The sequence below is a fragment of the Syngnathus acus genome, chromosome 16 (assembly GCF_901709675.1).
Source record: "Syngnathus acus chromosome 16, fSynAcu1.2, whole genome shotgun sequence".
In the NCBI taxonomy this organism is placed as follows: domain Eukaryota; kingdom Metazoa; phylum Chordata; class Actinopteri; order Syngnathiformes; family Syngnathidae; genus Syngnathus; species Syngnathus acus.
In genome coordinates, this window is record NC_051101.1 from 12,251,275 (window position 1) to 12,271,672 (window position 20,398).

Sequence of the window (20,398 nt, forward strand, 5' to 3'; positions counted from 1 at the left end):
CTGACGTCATACTACTTTCCCTACACCTGTTTGAGCGTGACGTAATCAAAATTCACTGACGTCAAAAATATATTCTTTATTTTTTAAAATAAAGTTGGACACACACACACCTTGTCAAATTGTAAAAATATTATAATAGAATAATATTTATTAAAAAAAACCGTATAATCGTCCCTGCGAGATTATCGCAACCCACTTCCGCCCCTTTCCCGCCTCCCTCTTCATCATCCAATTCCTGTCTCGTTACGCAATAATGGCGCCAACCCAAAGATATCATTAACATGACTCCATATTTATGAGGGAGCGTGTGACTTCTCCACAGTTGACCTCTCACCGCACAAGACGCAAGTAAACAAAAAAGAAGCACACAGAGGACGAGCAACGCAGTGTCGACGCGAAGGAGAGAAATCCTTTTCCTATTTCCTTCCATCCACCATCTTCTTGTCCTACTTGTCGTTATCACCTGGGCAGGTGGTCATCATGGCGGACGGTGGTCTTCTCGGTCCGGTACCGCAGCGGCTCCGGGCCATGTTTTACTTGCTCACACCGAACGAGTCCTCCTTCGAGAGTATCCAAAATGTCCCCGCGTACGTCCATCAGGTGAGTTCTGAAAACGCACCAGTTAATCACTCGATAGAAATTTTGAAATTGTTTTATTAGTTCATACAAAACAGACAAGTATATAAATAAACCATTTTGTCCACGGTGTTATGATAGACACGTGGACTTTGTGTTATTCGGACACACTCGTGCTGGTTACTGTTATTATTATTTTAAATACTCAAATTCAAGTTCACCTAGTTTGCTTTACAGCATAAGTTTAAAACAAGATCTGGCTTGCCTCTTCATTTTATGTGATACAAATTTGTGATCATTTTTGCTAAAATCTCCATGAAATAGAAATGATAGCACAAAGAGACATTGCAAGTGATTTTTCTTACCAAGCCCAACAAACTAATATTTTTGACACCCCTGACTTAATTGCATAGATTTCAGAGTGTAAAATGGAACTTTTCCAACATTTACACACCGTATTGAAATCGTCACAAATCATTTGCTACAGTGCTCAGCTCAGTTCAGCCCCGCAAAATACTGGTGACACAATATACCAGCTTAGTTGAATTAAAAATGTAAGCAAAGGATGAAGAGAGTTTGTGGTGTCTTTCAACTTTCCATCCACCATTCAACCTCCCTTACACCAATTGCAAAACCATTTTGGCCCTTCGGGATTCAAAGTTGGCAGTGTGTCACATGGCTGAGACAATGGCTGTAATTATGAGCATTAGAATGCCAAAAACCTCCGGCCTTTTTCCCGAAGCCACATTCCATCATGATGCAGCTGGCTTGAGACTTCGTGCGGCGGCCATTTTGACGTAGGACAAGAATTGGCAACCTGGATCATTTTTCATCAACGCTACTGCTATTACGTCAAAGTCTGATAACTATTTTTAAGACTCACCACAAATAAAAAGCTAGTGACGGGCAGCTTTGTCCCCCCCCAATCCGAATCTTCCCCGAGCGCTCACATTCAGCAGGTCCTTTGAGTTCAGCTTCTTGATCGATCACGTCTCCCACATGATGTTCTTACTTTCTGGCCATCTGCCACGGATAGGATAGTAGGAAAGTTCTCTCAGCATGAAAAGTGATTGGGAGTGCAGTTACGCTCAGTCTAATGACTCATAATTCACATGCTGCAGGGCCGAAACAGTAAAACCTTTGTGTAGAAGAGTAACAATGAGTGCAAAAGTTGTGTAAAAAAAATAAAAACCTGAGGCAAACCACACCACGGGTTTAGCACAAGAGCTTCTAATTTAACACAAACAAAACAGGTCAACAATGAAGCTATACAACAGGATTGCATAAGAAGCCTTTTTAAAGAATTGGCACTGGCTGTGTCTCGTCATGATGAAATTTGTATTTTGCCTCTTTGTATTGTATTATTTAAGCCTTTAAAAAATATTCCTTCTGTGTAGTTATTTTTTTTGCAGTATAACCTTTAACAGGGCTACAGTATAAATATTCGAGTTCCACTTAATGCGCTGATGACAATGCTAACATTGCAAGTGTGTTTACCCAAGTCAAACTAGTTTTTCAATGGCTGTACAGTTTTCTATTCTTATTATCTCTGTGAGCTGCCTGCCCTTAAAAGCCTCCTAAAATTTGTAACCCTGGTTGACATTTCGCATTGTGTGATTGGAATTTTATAATTAGTTGGCCTCGGGAACTGTCATGAAACTTACTGGTAGGGCGTATCAAAACAATTAGTTACACAACAATGCTTCTTATGCATCTCTTTTAATCTGTTTACTCTGGGGGGGGGGGCAAGGAAATCAACTTCTTTAGATTTGTAGTCTTGGTGCGGTAGTGAAAGCGGGGATAAAAGTGTCTTGTCAGCCGCCATGTTTTATGTCAAGCGTGACCTCGGCGAGACGTATGAATGGAGGGAAAGGCGCCCACATCTGGTCGGCAAATGTTCCACGCGAGGAACCAAATTATCCCCGACCAAAAAGCGGTGCGTAAAGGCTGCTAAAGTGCAGACGGCATCGAATTGACTTGGAAAGCCTTTTGAGCATTTATTCCACATTCTGCATTTACAGTAGGTAGACAAACAATTCAATTGGCCAACCCCCATTTAACAAAAATGGTTGTTGCCAGAATATCCTGTTTATTCCTTATTCCATTTTTGGGTCAAAATTGCAGATATTGAACATTGATTTTCTTTATTTGCAGGCTGGACTGGTCCCTGTTCCCGGCGAACAACGAGCAACAGGGACCGTTCTATCATAAAAAAAAAAAAAAGGATAGCTGATAATAAGTATAAATAAAATCCAAGCAATAAAATGCTTTTGAGCTTTCATTCAAGATAAAATATGTTGTTTCCCGACACTCTGTGCTAATTTTTACAATGGAAACGCAAAACAATCGTGAATTAAACTTTACTGCTGGTGGGGGAAACGGGACTTTTGACTCGGACGTGTTCGTATAGCAGTCTGCGACCAGATGTTGGAATTTTTGCGCCTGTTGATGACTCCCTGGCGTTGCGCTACACAGATGCACGCACACACATGAACAGACACATGTTGGTGCTGTGGCTAAGTGTCTGGCAGATAAACATGAGCAGCAGTAATTAGTTCCATGTTTGACAGTGCCATTAAGCTGTTATGACATGTTTTCCAGGTAGAAGGCCGTTCCTCAGCATTTATTCGGTCATACAACAAAAGGCTGGATGCACCAGGCATGCAAAATGTGACACAATTTCCATCTTTTTTTTTTGCTCCTGAGTGGAACACTTTGGATATTTGTCATGGAATTAGATTCCAGCCCTCCATCTATGGATAAAATAGACTGTTGGTGGCAGTTGGATTCCAGTTAACAAATATCAACTTCCATGTCATTAGAAATAATCACGATGCAAATATGGTAGATACAAATAGTTATTTTTATTATGCTTTTTTTTTTTGTGTAATGTAAATGCTCCTCTCGTGTATTCCTTGGCAGCCTCGTCCAGGCTGATGCTGCTGAGAAGCAAACATCACGGATGACCAGACTTGAAAGTTGCTTTTTCTTTTTTTTTTCCTCTGCGCCTCCAAAACAAATAGTAGTCTTGCAAAAAGCAACACTGGATGCCCTGTTTTTACTTGCTAAAATGGTGCTGAGTCATGATTGTGTGTGTGTACACAGGCCAACCCTTTTTTCCTGGGTCTGGTGATTCTGGAAATGCTGCTGGACTCGCTGATCTCGGGAGCCAAACTTTACAACGTTGCTGATGGGATCATCTCCATCTCGTTAGGGATGATGTCGCGACTCCCGCTGTGAGTGGACACCTTTAAATGAACGTCAAACATTGTTATGGTGATTTATTCAGTGGTACATTTGTCTTTTAAAATATAATATAAAATAATTGGGAATTATTATCTCCAATATATCGTGAACAGTAGTTAAAAAAGAAGAGTGGATTGCTAGCTCACAACAGGCGCTAGAAGCTAATGAAGCACCAGCGATAAAATAAAAAAAAGCTTGTAACTCTAATTTGGATCTCCCTCAAGGCTGCTGGTGCGAGGTCTGGAACTGTCGGCCTACGTGTACGTTTGGGAGCACTTCCGCCTTGTGGAGCTGCCCTGGGACTCGGCCTGGACCTGGTGGCTCAGCTTCCTGGCCGTGGACTTTTGCTACTACTGGTTCCACCGCTTCGCCCACGGTATTTACACGCTCACATTCGAACTCGCATCACATGTTTCAAGATGTATCGCAATTTTTAAAAGTTTCACTCAAAACACGCCAAAAAATGTTCAATATGTTCAATCATGATGCTGATCCAAATGAACATTGTTGTTTTGGTCGAAGTCTGCTCTCTCCAGGGCGCTTTCGAGCTTTGCAACATCGCAAAATTGCGTCCGTGTGGAAGCAGGAGGGCCATAAATCTTCCCCGTTTTGCGTTATGGGGAGCGTCCAATAGAAAATTGCCAAAAGATCATCGTGGTGCGCCGAGATGCGAGGCTGTTATTAGCTCCGTGTAAAACAGCACTTTCAGTTTCAAGTCTTTTACGACCTTCTCCCCCCCCTCTCTGCCGTCGCCACATCAAAGTGGGACGGCAGCGTAATTAAGTGGAAACACTTTGGAGAGGCAGTCAGACGTCCACGCTGATGTCTTCATTACCGAAGAGACGTTTCTGCTCGGCTTAACGCTCGCCGCACGCGCAAATTTAGGATTCTCCCTCGACGGAAAAGTCCCGAGTCCAAACCGGAGCAGACTCTTTGCCACCGCGAGCTGTTCCGTGACGCCGTTCCCCACTTCCAGTTGGTCCGCTTACAGAACCAAACGTACCTTTGGGATCACTTACTTTTATGTGGATGAAGTTTTAATATAACGATGGGGAAAAAAGTCAAATGAATAACTCAAGTTATAATACCGACATAAAAGAAAGTAGTAATTCTGCAAGAACTGAATATTTCAAACATTGAGATCATGAGTTTTTTTTAATAGGGAAATTTATATTGAGTGAGAAAAAAAAATCTTCAAAAGAATATTCATAGTACTAAGAGAAAGTTACATTTTGACAAAAATGCCAACATTATATGAAGCATTTATTAAAAACAAAAATCTGTAATACATTTGAGGGGTCAAAGTCATAATTGTATGAAGTTGGAATTTGACGGCAAATAATAATACTATGACAAACATGGCAATCATGTGTTTAAATGTACAGTGATTTATTTTCGGTTTACTATCATCCTTGATTGATCTTTGAACTCCTCCTCATGAGCATTGTGACGCTCCATTGTGAATCTCCACTTGTGGTCTTTGTCTGGCATTTAGCTTGCGGAGGAGCCAGTGGCAGCTCCCCGCCTCAAACAGTCTAACCTCTGGGCAAGACGTGACCTTTAGTTAAGCTGCGACCGCATCCATCAAATAACCTGAGGAGCACACAAGAATAGCAAAAAGTGCGTGGAAGCAGATGGTTTTGGGCGCGCGCGAGGCGGCCCGGGCTCGGAGGCGGCCGTGTTGTTGACAGGCGCGTTGATGCTGTTTACTCTACGCGTCTAACTGCAGCGCCACTAATGGCAGCTCTGCGTCTAAATGCGGCCCCGCCGGCGGGGCGGAGGCCATTAATCAGACCCTCAGCTGTCCCGCCTTTGATTATACATGAGATAATAGAGTCGTCTCGCCAGGCCACGCTGCTTTTTGGGGCCCAAAACGGCAGAGCGGTCTAGCTAAATGGTCACGCTTGCGCCTTTAATGGCTTGTAGTCCCGACCCGGAGCGACCAGTACAAAGATTCTCAGCCTCTTGTGGGCTTTTTTTTTTCTGCACAGGGGAAACACCAAGGGCCCAATTTACTAAAGATTTGCGTGTGCAAAAACGGCCGCAAACCAGGATTCATTTGGCGCATTGTGGGAGGAGTAGATGCAAATTTTATTCAAATTAAAATATACAGTACAGTATTTAAGCAAGTTTGCACGTATGATACAAAGCCAGTAGTCCAACCCCTGATGAATTAATGTATTGATTGGAGGAGAGGCGTCTCAGTGCATTAATCTATCACGCCAGTTGATGTGCTCAGCATCTTTCAGTCGTGCTGAGGAACTTTTTTTTTTTTTGTACTGTGCCCCGTCAGCTGTGCAGAGAGCAGCAGACAAACACGTGTGCTCAACGCTCCTCCCGTGTGGATGTTATTATTTCACGAGAGCTGCCAGGGAAGTTTTAACCTGGCCACTGGGGGCCACTTCATAAATCTTGGCGGTGACGGCGAGTTCCTGGCCTTGGTGCAGGTTTGACCAAAAGCCCCCCCCCCCCTCGCCCTCTACGCCCCCGACTCGAAGGCCAGGATGTGGGAGTCGAGAAAGAGAGCGAAAGGCCTCCCGGGAGGCACCTATTAACATCAACAACATCAGCGGGGCTTTGATCCGAGATGAGCGCGTCGCAACGGCTTCGACTCTAAATTCGAACTTGTCTGCGTCACTGTAAAAGCCCGGTAAAAATTCAAGTTTGCTGCAGATGATCTTTTCCGATGTCAGTAAAACCACCAAAGCTGTCCTGCGCGGTGTCTACATTCATTGCCGCCGGTGCCGTAATGATGATGGGATATTTTCTTTGGGGCCCCCGACTGCTAATTGGGGAAAATGTACAGACGACTACCGGTAGAGCGACGCTGACCAGCTCTGTAACTTAGCAGTAATGCCACCGTTCTGTCTCTTGCTACTTTTAGCCGAGTAACGTCATCAAGTTATTTTTAGCCTTGGCAAATGCTCAGCCGCTCCATGCCACCTGGACGGACGGAATAAAGCCATTTGATCATTTATTCCACATCCTTGAGATATGGAATAAAACTGACACTAAATGAGCCACATTTTTCAATGGATTTTTCCAAATTCAATTGATCTCAGTGCAAAAGTCAACCTCATTGTAGTTGGACCGGTGGATTGTGTTTGAACGTGGAACGTAGCACTTCACAATTGTATATAAGCAAGGAGTTGTTTGCAGTGAGCCAAAGTGGGCTTGACCAAAGAGTGTGTTTGCATTGGTGTGCGTGACAGAGCTGAACTGCGGTGTAGCGAGCGATTCAGTCCTGTCCAGTCTTCGCTCCATGTTTGGATTGGCTCGCTCGCCGAGAAGCGTCCAATCCAAACACGACCATCTACTTCACAGCCCATTAGCGCCGTGATTGACGGGGCAAACTTCCATTCGCAGGACTTTAAATCAAGCGCCCCCGTCTATTAGTGCCAGGAGGGCCTTCGCCTGATGTCATGCTACTGGAATTTCACTGGCGTGGCAGAAGCGTAGGACATTTCTTTAATGTATTAACTGTTAATGGAATGAATCATTTGGGTCCAGGTAGGCTAGCTGTTAGCATTGTAGCTGTTGTTATAATTTCCATTTTGTTTTGGGTCAGCGGTAGAATAGTTGCACAGGGCGAGCCCAGCTCACAACAACGGGCGGCAGGCCGTTAATGTCCTCCATATAAAATGTACCAAATGTTCCGAGGATGTTTTTGGAAGCGTTTGAGATTGAGGTGGGCCTTGTTGTTTTTTTGTGTGCGTTTGAGAACTCTTCCCTTCTGAACGGCATTGGCCAAACTATGCGGCGTCCTGTGGAGTTCAGACATGAGGACATGGGCTTTTTCAGCGAAGCCTAGCGCTTCCCACTTCCTAGCGGTGACAAGGAGCATCAATCTTAACGCGGCCGCGCTGCTGGACCTTGCCAAGCGACATTACTGTTGCATGAAAAGGAAAGTAGGGAAAAAAAAAAAGATGTTGGAACAAAGCATGAACATAAACACTTTATACTTTCTGACTCTGCAACAAGTACGTAATGATAGATCAACACTATACTTGTTTAATTGGTTCAAAACAGTTCAAATGAATGCTTTGCTTTGTGTTGTTTTTGTTTTATGGACATCAGCACAAAAAGTGCGAAACTCAACTGGACTTTCAGTATGTTCATGGAGTAAAAATATCTGAAGGCAAACAAATACAAAAAAGCAAGCGACATGCAATAATATATTAAATATATTTTGGAATATGACAAATTGTAAAAAGATGAATAATATTAATAATCAAGATTTAAATGAATTAAATAAATGGTTGTGGTTTTTCCCCTTTATACAAAGTGGAACAAAAAATGCCATTGTAATCACTATTAATTTTCTTATACGATTAAAACATTCCATTGACATCTTTAATATTCTTCTTTTAATGGCCCAAATGTGACCATTGATCATGTATAAAGAGAAAAAAAAAAAAAAAAACTCCGTTTGGTGGTCCGATCCGGGCCTGGAGTCCCTCTTGTCCACAGCTGTCTTTTCCAGCGAGAAACACTTTTCAATAGTTAGACGCTTGGGAATCCTCCAAATCTTGTCACGTCCCAGCTCTGCTCTTTCTTGTTTCGTCCTAATCCCTAAACGGTCATTTGTACGCCCGTTTCCTCGCACCTGCCGAGCTGCAGCAATAACGCCAATATCCTACTTTTCCCGGGGAATCCTTCTGGATTTCCCCCTTCCCCTCAAGTCGTTTCTCTGATTGGACCTTGGAACGCACTCGCACTTCTCAACAACGTGTTTGTTCAGGTGCGAGAGAACCCCCCCGACCCGTGCCCTTTAAGACTGTCGGCCTCGATGCAACTCACAAGTGTCGGTCGCACGTGATTGAGCACATAAAATCATAAACGCCGTAAATCACATGATCGTACCTGAGCGGAATCTTGAGATGAACTAAAAATTACCTCATAAAACTTTTTGAAATTGGGCTCACTTGTGCAAATAAAAAAGAAATCACCACTTCTGTGCAACACAGTAGTTATAATATTTTTGGAAGCCTGTAGGTGCCAAAGTGCTCCTAGGGTCCACCCGGTGGTCCCCAAACCTATTCCCTAACAAGTAAAACTTAACTAGCTTGTTCCTGTTGCACGTTAAAATACAATAATAGTTGCTAAGCTGCGATAGCTCAGGCTGAAATGATGAATCGAAAAATTCGATTATTGATTATAATTTGATTTCTGCCTTTGCAGTGATCAGATCGTCACATTACTGCAGTACCAAAATATATTCGCTTCAACCGTGATGCCAGAACAAATAGTCAAAACATAATGTGTTGTGTTTTTTGTAGAGGTGGCCATCCTGTGGGCGTCCCACCAAGTGCACCACAGTTCCGAGTACTACAACTTCACAATTGCGCTACGCCAGCCGCTCACTCAGCAGCTGACGTCGTGGGTACGTTCCTACTCCCGTGCACTCTTTCCAACACTCCTAATAAAAAATAAAAGTCATATTTTCGTTCAGATTTTCTACGTGCCCATGGCCTTGGCCGTGCCACCGTCCGCCTTCGCCGTCCACATCCAACTCAATCTGCTCTTCCAGTTCTGGCTGCACACGGAGGTAGGCATCACGTCAGCATTAGAAAAAATATCAATACTTATCTTATTTGTCTGCTCCTGTCTAGACGCTCAATAAAAATGAGCCTGTGCTGTTCAATATTCCAAACAGAAGCAAAGCGACGACAAGTATCGCTGTTTTTTTTTATTTTTTATGATCCTTCCTGGGAATGAATGGCTTTGTAACACCTCCAATCCAACCTTTATAGTGCGCTATTAGCCAAAGTGCTCGCAACAGACGCTATTTTGTCTTTATGGTCATTTTCTTTATGTCACTGCTGCATGGATTTTGTTGCGCAGCCAAAGTGAAGTTTTTTTTCCAATCCAGTGCAAAACAACCAGACGTGCTATTACATAGAAATACTAAATGACCAATTATGAATTTTGCCCAGCTAAGCATTTCTGAGGCATGTGTTGGAAGCCAATGAGAATTTGTCAAAGTACAGGGCCTGGATTTTGCTCACATTGGGTCTTTGAGATATTCTTTTAGCATCATGTTAGGATAAACCTATCCAGATAATCCCGAAATAATCCTTGAGACCTTTTTCAGATAATGTATGATAGACATCCACACAAAATTCCATGTTGATTGGTGTCTGACGATTAAAAAACAAAAATGCAGAACCTCACTTCAAGGCTTTTACTTTTTCTTTCAGGTAATCCGAGACATGGGACCTCTGGAGTGGATCTTCAACACCCCCAAGCATCATAGAGTTCACCACGGTGAAGACCTGTTGATTTGGTCATATGATTTTTATTTTTGTTAGCATTAGCTCAACTGTTCTTAATGTTAACCTTTCCAACAGGAAGAAACTTGTACTGCATTGACAAGAACTACGGCGGGATTCTGATCATTTGGGACCGATTGTTTGGTAAGCAAACACATTAAAAGCTTTTGGCTAACAGGGAAAACTTGTTTTGTTTTTGGTGTTGGCTAGAAAGTGGAGAACCGTTGTTCTGAAGCTAACAAAGCTAATTGTAGTTTTTCTGGTTTAAGATTTAAATACGATGAGTGTTGGTTTTAGTATGAAAGTAAAAGAAGCCTCATGCTAATGCTAGTGTGGCTACTTCAATTGTTGCGTTGTGTTTTAAGGCACCTTCTCACCAGAAAAGGACAAGGTGGTGTATGGCTTGGTCTTCCCCAGCAATTCTTTTGAAATCATCACAAGTCAGGTGAGTACTGCACTTGCCAACAAACTCGCTCTTATCCAGGTAACACCTGGATTTTTATTTTTATGTTAAAATTCCACGCTCAAAGCCAGTCTCACCTATCAACATGACTCCTTGGTAAGCAGGTCTATCTTAAAAATGTGTTCACCTTAAAAAATATCTCAAGACATCACAAAATTTGAACAATAAATGGGCACCGAGAAATAGTCATCACATGAGGGCAAAGTTTTATCACTCACCTTAAACACAAACAACTGCTCATTTCAGTTTTTTTTTTGTATCTGATTTGGTGTTTTCTCCTCTTTTTCAGTTCCACTACTATTTGTCCTTGTGGAGAAGGTCAACCACCTACTCGAGTCTTTCAGACAAAGTGTCAACTTTTGTCAAAGGTCCCAGCTGGACGCCTGGAAACCCTCGGCTGGGCAACCATGATCACGTTCCAGAGGTGGGTGCGGGACCACGTCGTGACCTGACATCATTGCAAAAAAGAGAATTCCTCACAGCGGGAGTCTTCTGCGACTTTTACAGGGAATGGCCACATCAAATAAAAGCTGCAAAGTCTTTGTAGACGGAGCACAATAAGTTCATTTTCACCGTCTCTGGGATTAAAACCGCATGGTGCCCCAGTGGAAATATGCGTGTACACACGTGTGTGTGTGTGTCTACAGAAAGGCTCCAGTGGAACGAGCCGGCGGTTAACTTTGAAATAACGTTGATGGTGGCGCATATTTAGTTCCCTCATGCGTGACACTTTGGGGAAATGTTTTTTTCACGATTCAATTGGCCCCTTAAGGCAACCTCAGAAGCCAAACACCATGAAAGGGTTCTCGTGGTTGGGGAAGACTCACCAGGTGAACCACGACCCGACGTAGCTGCAGGTGTGCCGAGGAGGAGAGGCAGCGAGCTTCTCTGGCGGCTTCTATTGGTCAATTTATTTGAATTCACTTTTTTTTTTTCCTTTCCACATGACAGAAAGGGGTTACATGACTCAGCAAATTCCAACAAATAGACTCACGTCTTCCAGTAAAAAAAAAAAAAAAAAAATCCAGATGACCTCATAGACTCATTTTCATCCCAACTGAACCTTTAAAATAATACATTTTGCTCCCCGTCACCCCCAAAAATCAATATTTGTCACTTTTTTTCTTTACTCACCTTTTACAGCATTCGAGTCAGAACGACAAACCTTATTTTGTTGAAACAACAACTCTGCAATGTCTCAAAATAACCTTCAAAGGCAACTTGTGGCACTTTGCAATGTTTATTACAGCGCCGCAGAACAATATTGCCACAACAGAGGTTCCCTTAAGTGGGAAAAACAGCAGTGACGTTGACATATTGTATATTTTTCATTTGGCCCGATAAGTGATGGCTTTGCGTTTGCTCCATTAGACGATGGAAAACTGACTTCGCCGTGATCTTGACACCCTTGATGTCATTTGTATAGAGATGGAAATCAAACGAGAGCAGCCAGACTTTGAAAATGTAGACGCTGTATATATTTTTCTTCCTTCTTCGACTCTTCAAACTGACCATCGTTTTATTTTGCAAGTCAAATGAAAATCCTACCCATTAGACATACTACAAGGACTGTGGTTTTGCAATGAAAATTCACCAATTTGATTTAAGCTAGTACATGAAATTTGGTAGGCATGTCTGTGGTGAAAAGACCCACAAAAACACTCAAGAGGCCGTGCCCTAAAACACAAATGAACCTTGCCGTTTTGGTTCAATGCTGAATTGCAAAGAAATTTAGTTTTTGCCCAAAAAGACACAGGAAGTCCGCCAATTTAGTTTAAAGTGGTCACTTTTGGGTCACCACTCTGTCCCTTGCCTGGAAGATTTTCTTCTCCTAATGGTTTTCACCGAGTGGTTGTGGGCAAGCGGTTTCAGGTCCTGTGTATTTTTTCTTTTCCGCTGGCAGGTGACCGGCATGGAGAAGCCTCACGATCCCAGCTGCTCACTGCCCTTACAAGTTTACGTGGTGACACATTTCCTGCTGGTGCTGCACACGTACCACGAGCTCTTCGAAAACCAGGCGGTAAGTATTTGTCACATTTAGACGCACGGAATTATTTGTGGCAAAAAAAAAAAAAAAATCTTTCTCAATGTTAAAATTGAACAATATTTGGTTGCCACTTTTCCACATCTCTGGCTTTGTTGTAAAAAAAATATATATATTTTTCAAAACACCCTGAAACTGTTGACATAGCCGATGTTTGGTCCATGTGGGCGTCTGACGAGAAGGTGCTGAGCTCCCTAATTGAAGGCTACTCGTCTGCCAACATGATTGAACTAATGACACAGTTTATTGCGGCCGCTCGAGCTCCAGTAACTTTGACTTAAAAAACAAAAAGAAAAATGAGCTGCGTCTAATATCGTGACAGGATGACTGATCGGCCTTTCCCTTTGGAGGAACCTTTGTCTATTATTTTCCACTTGCCCAAGCCAAAAGACCCCCTTCCTTTCCTCCTCTGTCAGAAAAATAAAGCATCGGGTCTCCTCGGCAGTTATCTTTGGAAGCCTTTTTTTTTTCCCCCCTCAGGCATAGTTTTGGTTAGCCGAGAAGTGCCGTTACGCCCAAACTCCTTCGAAACTCCCAAATAAAATTGCCCCCCACCCCTCCCTTTTTTTCTGTGCTCCTCAGTTGTGGTCCCACACGCATTTACACACACACGCACACACACCTCCGGGGCCAAGAGGGCTCCCCGTACTTCGCCTGCAAATGAAACACCAGCTGGTGGTCCGGCAGTGAACACAAACGCCTTAATTGTGGACTGGAGCCTTTCCCAAGCAAAATAGCCTTCAGGATGCTGCAATCAGGACTTTTGCGAAGGAAAATAACAACGAGAGCTCTCCCGGCTCCCGCAATAAATCATGTCACCCTTTTGTGTTTATGTACCGTATGAGTGTGTGCCAGCTCGCTAGCTCACTGTACGCTACAGCTAACGTTATCATTGCTCTCGAACAATTGTGCCCGTTGATGAGTTTGAAGCTGATTGTGTGTGGGAATTTTATGGACTTCAGTACATTTATTAACTTGCTTTGCCAGTTGTAAAGAATACTTTGGTCTGTATAGGTTTCCGATTGAAGATTGAAGGAGTGACTAACCCAGTGAGTGATATGAAGTCACCCATTTTTTGACGGAGTAAATAAGTGACTGACTGAGTGACTGCTTGACTGACCAAGTGACAGATTGACTGACTGGCTGAGTGTTGAACCGGCGGACCCGCTGAGTGAATGACGAACTGATTTAATGATTGACAATCCGATCGACTGATTGCGCGAACGGGGTGAGCGTCTGACGCAAACACCCTCCATCAAAGAAAATTAAAAGTTCTGAACACAACAGAGCGAGTGTACACTGCTGTTAATGTGATGCCGTTTACCCACCATGTGCTCGCACACTCATGCCTGTTTGCCTTGGCAGTGCCCAGTAAACAGTGGTGCGGGCTGGCGCTTTGTGGAAAGCGACTGCAGAGCCAAGCGTCCATGATGCTGATTACAGCTTTACATTGGAAATCACGCCATGTGCTGTATTTGGACCCCTAGACGCTGACCCACTTGACCGTCCTGGGAATGACTGCCTACGTCGTACTCACGCTCACCTCCCTGGGATTCATCATCGACTGCAGGTGCTCTTTTATGCCCAGATTTTGGTGTAGGTGGTGCAATTTTGATCATTTGCATACGTGTGGTATTCTGGAGGCCCCTTCTTTCTCAAACAAACACTTTACATGTATTTTACGGTGTACAATGATAAAGTACAGGAGGTCAATTGAATTGAAATGGTGTATTTGCTCAAATTCTGCTCATTTGTCAAATTTCATATGCAAGAAAAACCCTAGTATACACATATATGTTGCATCCAGGCCGTGGGCGTCCATTTTGGAGCTGCTACGTTGTATGTGCATGGCGATGTTGCTGCAGTACAGCCATGTGAAGGCCCCCAACTCAGCTCTGACTGTGCCCACCCAGGTAAGGCCTTCTGACCTTTTATACATTTCACAAAATAGTCAGTCAGTAGGCTTAAAATATGAAAAAACAAGTTAACATAAATAACGTGACAATTTACTGAATACCTTTTCTGAGCGAGCTGAACTTGGCTACGCCCCCCCACCCCCTAAATATACACGTGGTCCAATATTTAGAATTAGCGTGACAGATTTCCCCGTGCTCATCACCTGACCTTGCGTACTGCTTTCTGTTCTGCTCTACGCAAAGATAATCTCCAATGACAACTGTGACAATGATCTTGAACGATGAAGTCACTTTTCGGATAAAAGCGTGCTGTCACGTTGATTGTCCCGACACGGTCCCGTGTATTTGTGTGGTCTGTTTTGTGTGCAAAGTCCGGCCGGCGGAGCTCTGATCTCTCCCTCCAGATGCGCGTGCCAATTAGCCCTAAAATTGGCGTGCCGTTATGGCTGTGGACTGTACATGGTGGCTGACCTGTCATTACTTTTTGCCCCCCTTCCCTCCCTCTTCTGGCTTTGTCCTCGCCCTGCTCACTGAGCGCAGAGCGACGCTTCTGGAAACAATTAGTGGCGTCTGCCGCTAACTAGAGCTGGCTGATGGGATTTGCACGTGAGCACAGAGTTGCCGCTTTTATTGTCTCGGCCACATCTGTAGAGTTCAGGTGTGCCCCAAAAAAATAATAATTCAGTATTATCATTTTAAATTAGAATTATCACGACTACTATATTTCACATTGCAGTTTCTCAGCACTAATTAACCCCACATAAAGTTTTATATAATAAGTATTATAGGACAGTAATTTTTTTTCAACGCATTACCTAATGTAATATTATTTTTTCTCACTCTGTTGGTCAGATGAAATATTCATAGCATTTCATGTCTATAATACAAAACGCCCCCCCCCCAAAAATCCAATCCATTCATACAGACACTTTCCAGCCTCACGTCTGGCTCGTGAAGCCTTGGTGTGATTCCGTGGTCAGAGTCTGCCAGCTGTTAATAGCACCGAGAGCTTTAAGGATGCCATATATCACAAGCCAGACATTTTGTGTGCAAGTGTACAGTCGGCAGGGGCCACAGCACAATTACCAATTCTCTGCCGCCGACTTTTTTTCTTCTTCACCGATTGGCTTCAAAACGCGTCAGAGCGGCGTGCCGTGTCATTAAAAGCATAAAGGGCGCCCATGTGTCAGCCACCATTTTGAGTCTTTTGTGAGCCTTTCAAGCACCTGCCAGCACCAACGCGCCTAATGGTACTTAAAAAGTGCTCAGTCACACAGGGCCGTAACCATAATTTAAAATGTGTGGGTGGGGCGGGTGTCAAATTGCTCAGGAGTAAAGCTACTTTTACAAGCAAATTATTATACGCTCCCATTTTACTGCTCCTCTCTGTTGGCCAACGGAATAAATAATAAATTAAGGCTGAGTTAGAATACATAGTTTTTTATTATTATTATCAAAATAAGTCCTCAAACAATACAAAAACCTAAGCACTTGGAAAGTCACTTGACACAGATAAAGAAAAAAAGTACATGAATTTTTGATTGTATTAATTTTTACTGGCATAACAGAAGTCTAAAAATGACTTCGGCAATAATGGAAGTCGGCTAACATTTTGCTTAGGGCCCCATGGAGGCTTGTCCCGACTCTGATGTTTACTTTTGGTCGTTCCGTGTCAGTGAAATTTGATGAGTAATCATAAAACAGGAAAGTAATAAGTCAAGCCATGACAGAGTTGATTGAGAGCTCATTTGTGCTTGTCTGCTTGTCTGTGGAAAGATAAATGTCCAGGTCACATCAATATTATCAAGTTCAAGTCCGACACAAATCAGCAAAAACACTGAACGCCGCCTCGCCTTTTCCTGATAAGACAACCCATGGCGAAAGGTCGCCATTATCTCGCCGCCAAAAAAAACCTCATGTGCGGAAGGTCGAGGCGGTAAAATCATGAATGAAGATTTGTTTGGAGCTGTGCAAACGCTGGAACACAAACGGTGGGGCAACACATATAGACAACGTAACAGTCTATCTTCAGCAATTAATATTACCGAATCTTACCGAGTCACTTGCAGTAGTTTAATGAAACTCTTATTTCATACCATAACCATATATTTGTACTTTGTTCGTCCCACTCCTCAAATCCAGTCCATAGAGAGCCAACAGTACAGCATTATAACCCGAAGGCAACACGCTGAAGGACCCAAACGACAAGCTTGATCAAATATGAAGGTTTTAATCCCGCTCTTAAATATTAAGAGGGTGTCTGCTCCCACGAGAGCATCTCGTCGAATCGACTCCAAAATCATTCAAGAATAATGAAAGAGGACGTTCATAGTTTTCCGCAATAAAAATAAGTCATATTTTACAATAATATGGTCCAGGGTGGCGTATCATTTCGCAGCATAAAGGCTTCCATCGCTCTCCGCGTACCTCATTGAACAGGCTCGCTCGTGTCTTGGCTAACAATCACAAGTGGAGTCGTAAAAATCACATTTTTCAAGTGTCCCGCCTGGAAAAGTTTCCTCGCTGCCAGTTTGGTCAATTTTTTTGTCCCCCTCAGTCCGAATTGCCCTTGAGTCGTTTGGGCACCAAATGGGTTCCCGATGACGTTTCCAAGTTGGCCGCCGCCGAAGCGTGAGATTGCGGAAAAAGAAGGTCGGTATGAGGAAGACTGGAAGGAGCGTCGGAAAAGCGGTCGCGTGCAAATACTTCCCGCTTTCAAGAAGAGAAGAAGTATGTTATTTTATTGGGACGCCGACCACGGTAATCACAGAACCCACGTGCTCTGTTATTGATCACTTTGTTACGATCCAAAACACCCGAGAGGAAGCAATCTGTCGGACCCGACGGACGTTTTTTGAAAATATAGGCCCTGAAGCCAGTTTCAGTTAGCAACCTAAAATTTGGTACAGATGGCTATCATGAGTAGACCTACAAAAACATATCAAGAAGAAGAAATTTTGGCAGTTTTCAGGGATCCTTCAAACTCATCCCTAGAGATTTATTTTTGCTACTAAATTTGAAACCATGTACACTAGACAATAGTTGGCAGCGGTTTTTTGACATGAAATATGGTAGCTTCGTTTTTTTTTCTGAAATGCATTTGCACCTCAAAAGTCGAGTCTTCGTGCCATTCGTCAATATCCAAGGAATCAAAATTCACTACCGTTGTAAGATCTTTTTTTTTAAACATAATCCCTTTACTGCCATCTTCTCCTTTCTCAGCCTCGTATTTTCCAACAAAGTCCGCAGCGGGAGCGTACAAGCAGGGGCGTCATAACTCTTCTAAATATCAGTGGGCGGATGGAAGGAGTCGAGGGGGCCATTAACCTCTTTGCCCCCCCCCGGAGACTCATTTGTCTTTACTGAGGAATCCCCTTGAACTGAGTCGCAAAGGGCAACCACGTTTGCGCTCTTTAAGCTGTGAAAATACAAACAAGGGCTTCATTTTTACTAATATATGACCGACCAAAAAAAAGAAACCTTTATTAATTGTAAAATTTATTTAAAAAAATATTTTTTAATAGCTAGCAAGATTTTACATCGGTAATGACTGGTTGCGACATATATTCCAATAACTAAGTAAGTAGGGAATAAGTCGGTTCTCCTCGTCTTTGAAGCCGACGTGTAAAAGAAAACGTTTAAATGTGAATTCTTCTCCAGGGATGGATTGTAAAAATGGGCTTCATTGACGACCGCCTCATTTTAGAAGTCAAGAAGTTGTAAAGAAATGTTTTAATGATAATTCTCCTCAAGGGAGGAACCCTAAAACACAGAATTTTGTACCACTTCCACACTGCTTGTTTCCATTTTACTTTCATCCTTCTTTTTTTCGTTCCGCTCGCCTTGCCGTACAGATTTCTGGCGACTGTGGTCACGGGGGTGCAGGGGTGCGCAAACAGTAACGGGTAACACTGTACACCGTGTGTAAAATCGTCTCTCACTAGCAGATTGTATTTTTTCCTGAATATCAACGACGATAAAACAATTTTATTATCTGGCATCCAGTAGAAGCGGGGTGAAAATGTCAGGCCTCTGCAGCTGCACGGCAGTCTTAGAATGAAAAATCGTCAGCGTTCCGGCGAGCGTTTAATTTTGCTTATCAAAATAAAAATTCTCCATAAACTCGATTGTTTGTATTGAATAAGTGCACAGCAAAATGAGGTGAAAATATGTCCACACGCACATACGAGTACAACTTCCTGTCTACTCTACAATGGTGGGGCGTTCAGGAAGGATACATTGGGCAAGTTTACATCCCACCAGAGGCTGGAGCGCAGCCATGAGAAATATTGCTGTCACACACACATCAGACAGAACACATGTGAAACAACACTTGCTGTAAGGTGAAAGTGCAATTTAAAACAAGACAGGAATTTGAGGAGCATCGCTGTGTACACAGTGAACCTTTGTTATATTGATTTGTTTGTTTTCATACTATTAAAAATGTGTTTTAGGCATGGATAAAATTTTTTGTATAGTTTGTATTTCACATATTTTAGCCCAAGAGAAGCACAGAAAAGTCTGCATGTGCAGCATGACGCAAAAATGCGGTCTGGTCGTTCACGGTTTACAGTTGTGAGCATATTTTCCCGCTTGTGATGACTTGCGGTGCTCATGTGGCGTCCATGTGTGTCGCGTCACGCTTTGACATGACATGTTGATGTGACGTTAGTGATGATGAATGAACAGTTGTGGATGAAGAGCAGGATATGGTTGTTGTTTTTAGCAATCTTACAAATATACGTTATCGAATAAAAGTGTAGCGCATGTTCACATATGCGGATGTCCGCAGGTTACAGGTTCGTGTAACTTCAGTGATATTAGCAACAAAACTGTTTCTTTATCAAGTTAGATTTTGAAATTACTTCTCACGCCGCCAGAGCGCTGGCCCTTGATGACATCAGCGTTTTCCCGTCCTGTGATTGGTCGTTTTCAAAACGGGGTTCACGTAAAAAAAATAAAATAAATAAAGACCAAATTAGGATTTCAAGTTTGTTGTTTCAACTCAAAATTGCGTTTCAAGCTCGGGGAGAACTCGGTTAATTCGTTGACAGAATTAGCGCTTCAAATTAGGGTTTGGATTACGGCCTCAAATTTGAATTTCAAGCCCGCGTTAGGATTTCAACAGCGAACTTGAAGACAAGGTTAGAATTTCAAGTTTTCAAACCAGGGTAAGTATGAGTTTTTTTTCCCATTTGTTCAAATAATTGTAAAGTAATACAAACACTGTTGTTCATTCTGTAAAAGCGCTAATATCATTTTACTAATACAACTATGTCATAATAACACTCCCAGTCTGTCATGTAAATGTACAGGTCTTTGTCTCCCTCTGTCTGCTGCACTGCTTAATACTGCAACAAGCAAGTAATCCACTACTTGTAACGTGTTTATGTCTCATTCAGGCCTTGGTGTCCCTCAGTGTGCTGTACTGGGCTCTGCAGAGTTTCTCGCAGCTGCCCTCTATCAAGTGGAAGTCGCACTGAGAACTGCCATCTGCTGACTCCATTTGCTTTTTAGCCTCTTAAACTGCACCCAATAACACTTAACGGTGAATTGAAAAAAGAAAAGCATTATTTGGTCTGTTTTATTTCTTTGTTCCATAAACAGATGGAAAGGTAGAAAGAAGCATGTGACGGAATGCATTGTGGGAGTTGGAGTTGTTTGTCTTTCGGATTCGAAGACGACCATTGACTTCAATCGAGATTGTGGGACCGGAGGTGACTGAAATGCTGCACAGAAGATGTCACACTTTCCTTCTGCTATGCTCTAAACTGTACTGTATGCATACTAGCAAATAATCTAACAATATACTGTCGTAATATGGCTGACGAATAAAGTCATACAAGACTTGAATTTGCTTAGCTGTTTCTTCCCTTGAAAC

The 20,398-nt window shown here is 42.8% G+C and overlaps 1 protein-coding gene across 1 annotated transcript; it reads left to right on the forward strand.

Annotated features, from left to right (window-relative positions):
* The first annotated feature begins 289 nt into the window (after positions 1-289).
* Positions 290-20,372, forward strand: agmo (alkylglycerol monooxygenase). Its single transcript, XM_037275107.1, has 13 exons — positions 290-600; positions 3,682-3,812; positions 4,047-4,198; positions 9,102-9,205; positions 9,275-9,370; positions 10,023-10,089; positions 10,173-10,238; positions 10,460-10,539; positions 10,847-10,981; positions 12,461-12,577; positions 14,089-14,171; positions 14,409-14,514; positions 19,920-20,372. The coding sequence occupies exons 1-13, from the start codon at positions 481-483 to the stop codon at positions 19,998-20,000; spliced, it is 1,338 nt and encodes a 445-aa protein (XP_037131002.1). The 5' UTR covers positions 290-480; the 3' UTR covers positions 20,001-20,372.
* The last annotated feature ends 26 nt before the right edge of the window (positions 20,373-20,398 follow it).

Coding starts and splice junctions, on each gene's coding strand:
- agmo (XM_037275107.1), top strand. CDS start 481: ATGGCGGACGGTGGTCTTCTCGGTCCGGTACCGCAGCGGCTCCGGGCC. Junction 4,199..9,101: donor GTTCCACCGCTTCGCCCACG/GTATTTACACGC, acceptor TGTTTTTTGTAG/AGGTGGCCATCCTGTGGGCG. Junction 14,515..19,919: donor CTCTGACTGTGCCCACCCAG/GTAAGGCCTTCT, acceptor TGTCTCATTCAG/GCCTTGGTGTCCCTCAGTGT.